The 2504-nt window shown below is 41.4% G+C and overlaps 1 protein-coding gene across 1 annotated transcript; it reads right to left on the minus strand.

Annotated features, from left to right (window-relative positions):
- Window positions 1–14: 14 nt before the first annotated feature.
- LOC111652512 (ubiquitin carboxyl-terminal hydrolase 48-like) lies at window positions 15–2498 on the minus strand. The gene is made up of 6 exons (XM_023402799.2): window positions 2427–2498; window positions 2192–2299; window positions 1010–1192; window positions 800–925; window positions 623–671; window positions 15–513 (listed from the first exon to the last, which is right to left on the minus strand). The coding sequence occupies exons 2-6, from the start codon at window positions 2297–2299 to the stop codon at window positions 425–427; spliced, it is 555 nt and encodes a 184-aa protein (XP_023258567.1). The 5' UTR covers window positions 2427–2498; the 3' UTR covers window positions 15–424.
- Between the last annotated feature and the right edge of the window lie 6 nt (window positions 2499–2504).

Genomic DNA, 2504 nt, shown 5'->3' on the forward strand with positions numbered 1-2504 from the left:
TAAACATCAAACTTTCTACCAAAGAACACTAACAAAACAGACAAAAACTCAATATTTAAAACTCTATTTGAACAATGAAATTATCTAAAAAAGAACAACAGTCTGGTCAAGCATTTGGTCAACTTTCACTGTTGTCTAATCTCAGCTATACGGACACAGTTCAGTCACTAACCAAAAAGTATTTATCTTCCAAAACCAAGCCTTAAAAGTAAGGTTGAATCCACAACTTCACAAAAATACATTTAAGCATGAACTGGAAATAACAAAGTTAGGCTAAAGCTGTAGCGCTCATTAGTTTCTGGAGTTCCGTCTCTCTGTGTCATGGTTCCACACCTCTGATTGGCTGCCCACATCTCATGTGTTTCAGAAATTCAAATAGAATAATGAAGTGAATTTAGTCTCAGTTACTCTCAGATTTAATGCATCAGTGTAGATAATTCAGAGGTGTTGACTTCCTACATGATGCAGAAAAAACAGTATGCTCACCTTTAAATCCCTCTTCAGGCATCCTCACTGAATGACAGAAATGACTCCATATAAGTACAGCATTATCATGATTTGTCTTTTTTAAAATCAAGGTTAATGTAACAGCTGTAGTAGAGGGGAAGAAAATGCCGCTTACCCTGATAGACATCATCCATTGCAGCATAGTCTGCTATTGGCTCATCAGCCTGAAGGAAACATTGGGATGAATATTTTAGATTATAAAAAAAATGCATGTAAATCACCACATTAAAGCTACAGTGGTTAAGATCTCTATGTAAAGGTCAAGCCAGCAGGAAATCACAGTTGGATTTACCTTTAGACAGATGATGCTCTCTGGAATGACGCCCAGACTGCCCAGTGTGGCCGTGTCGTCTGTCAGACTCTTTCCATCGATGGACAGGTTCTGGTCAAAGGGAGCCACGGAGAAGGCGTGCATGATCTACAGGGTCACAGACAGGAAAGTTAGCTTTGTGTCCCTGTAACTATTACATGCAGCACTTTATCCAGACACCCGGAGCCTGACCTGTATTTTCAGCTCTTTCAGAGTCTGATTGGCTGAAACAATGAGTGCTTTCTCTCCTCTGAGTTTCCTGTGCCGGGTGCTCCTCCTGATTCCACCTAGTTTGGTCGCGTTGGTCACAGGAGCAGCAGCTGCTGACGCTGCGCCGCCGTCACACAGCTTCAGCCGCTTCGCACCGTCTTGTGACTGAAAGAAAGAAAGAAAGTAAAATGGTTATTAGCTACTGTGGATGACAACATACAATACTGCTACTCCTCATCTTTGACAATGACAAAAAGAAACCTTACTGTCAAGTTACAGATAAAATCAATAATGACTGGACATCTAGATAATTTTGTTCTACTGCCACTTTTATTAGTACTACTGCTTTTACTGTTTATTTGTATTCCTGATGTTAACTAACATCGCAATTGTTTTTGTTTTTTACCAAAGGAATCTAGAAATTGTAGTGAGAGAGAAAAAATAATGCCTGCAGTGAAAGAGCAACAAAGACAGATGGAGAAAACTGACGATCGATTTTACCTTAAAATAACATCTTCAAAATCATTGTGATGCTTCACTGACTTGTAATAGAGAGAATGATGCCTCCACAACCCAGGCAGGTTTCCTTGCGGTGTGTAACTTAGGTTGAGCAGATACGATATCCCACAAGAAGTGCTTAACGCTTCACAGCACAATGTCAAGAACCAGCAACTATGGGTCTTCAGCTAGCTTGCTTATTTTTAGTTTCTTTATCACGCCCTCAATAGATTTTGTATTTGTCGTTTTCTGTACATGAGCTGTTAGTGTCCAGTACCCTTCACTGCTTGGACTGAGAGTCCAACAGAATTTAATGTCCTGTAAACACCACATGTGACTGCAGAGGGCGCAGCTGCTGCTAAGCAGAACTTAGATAGTGTTGCTTTAAGTTGTACTTCTAAACAATAACGTAAACAAAGGAAATTAACCAGAAGAGTAAAGGAGAACACAACCAGTCATGTGATATTATCAAACCCAATCACAGACAATCATGTGGTGAAGTCTCCCTGAACAGTGGCGAGTGTCTGGGTCTGATTTTCTTTACACAGTATTTGGCAGCTTTAGCTACTTGCTGTAGTGCTCCTGTTACAGTTGCTGGTTGCAGTCAGTGGATATCGTAGGTGTGGTGCCGACTTTCAGTTTACTGTTGTAGCATGGTGAGCTGACCTGGCTGAAGTCTGGGTCTTTCTCTCCATCCACCTTTGGGTGTTCTTCTTTCTCCTCCTCTGCCTCAGAGCTACTGGCGTTCATCTCTGGAGCCGCCTCCTTTATCATCTACACCAACAACGTGAAAACACAAAGTTACAGACTGCACCAAAGCCTGTGGACCTGATTTCAGACATTATGTGACAAAATACACTTGTCACTGTTTTGTTAATGTAACACGTCTTTTCTGTCACACCCTCTTGTCTTCGATGACTTTGCGGATGTAGATGGTTGCTTGGGTGTACTCTCTGAGGTCCCTCTGCTGCTGGAAGAG

Source organism: Seriola lalandi, unplaced genomic scaffold (genome assembly GCF_002814215.2).
Source record: "Seriola lalandi dorsalis isolate HSWRI2012SDOR001 ecotype SW California unplaced genomic scaffold, Sedor1 jcf7180001973626, whole genome shotgun sequence".
Lineage (NCBI taxonomy): Eukaryota > Metazoa > Chordata > Actinopteri > Carangiformes > Carangidae > Seriola > Seriola lalandi.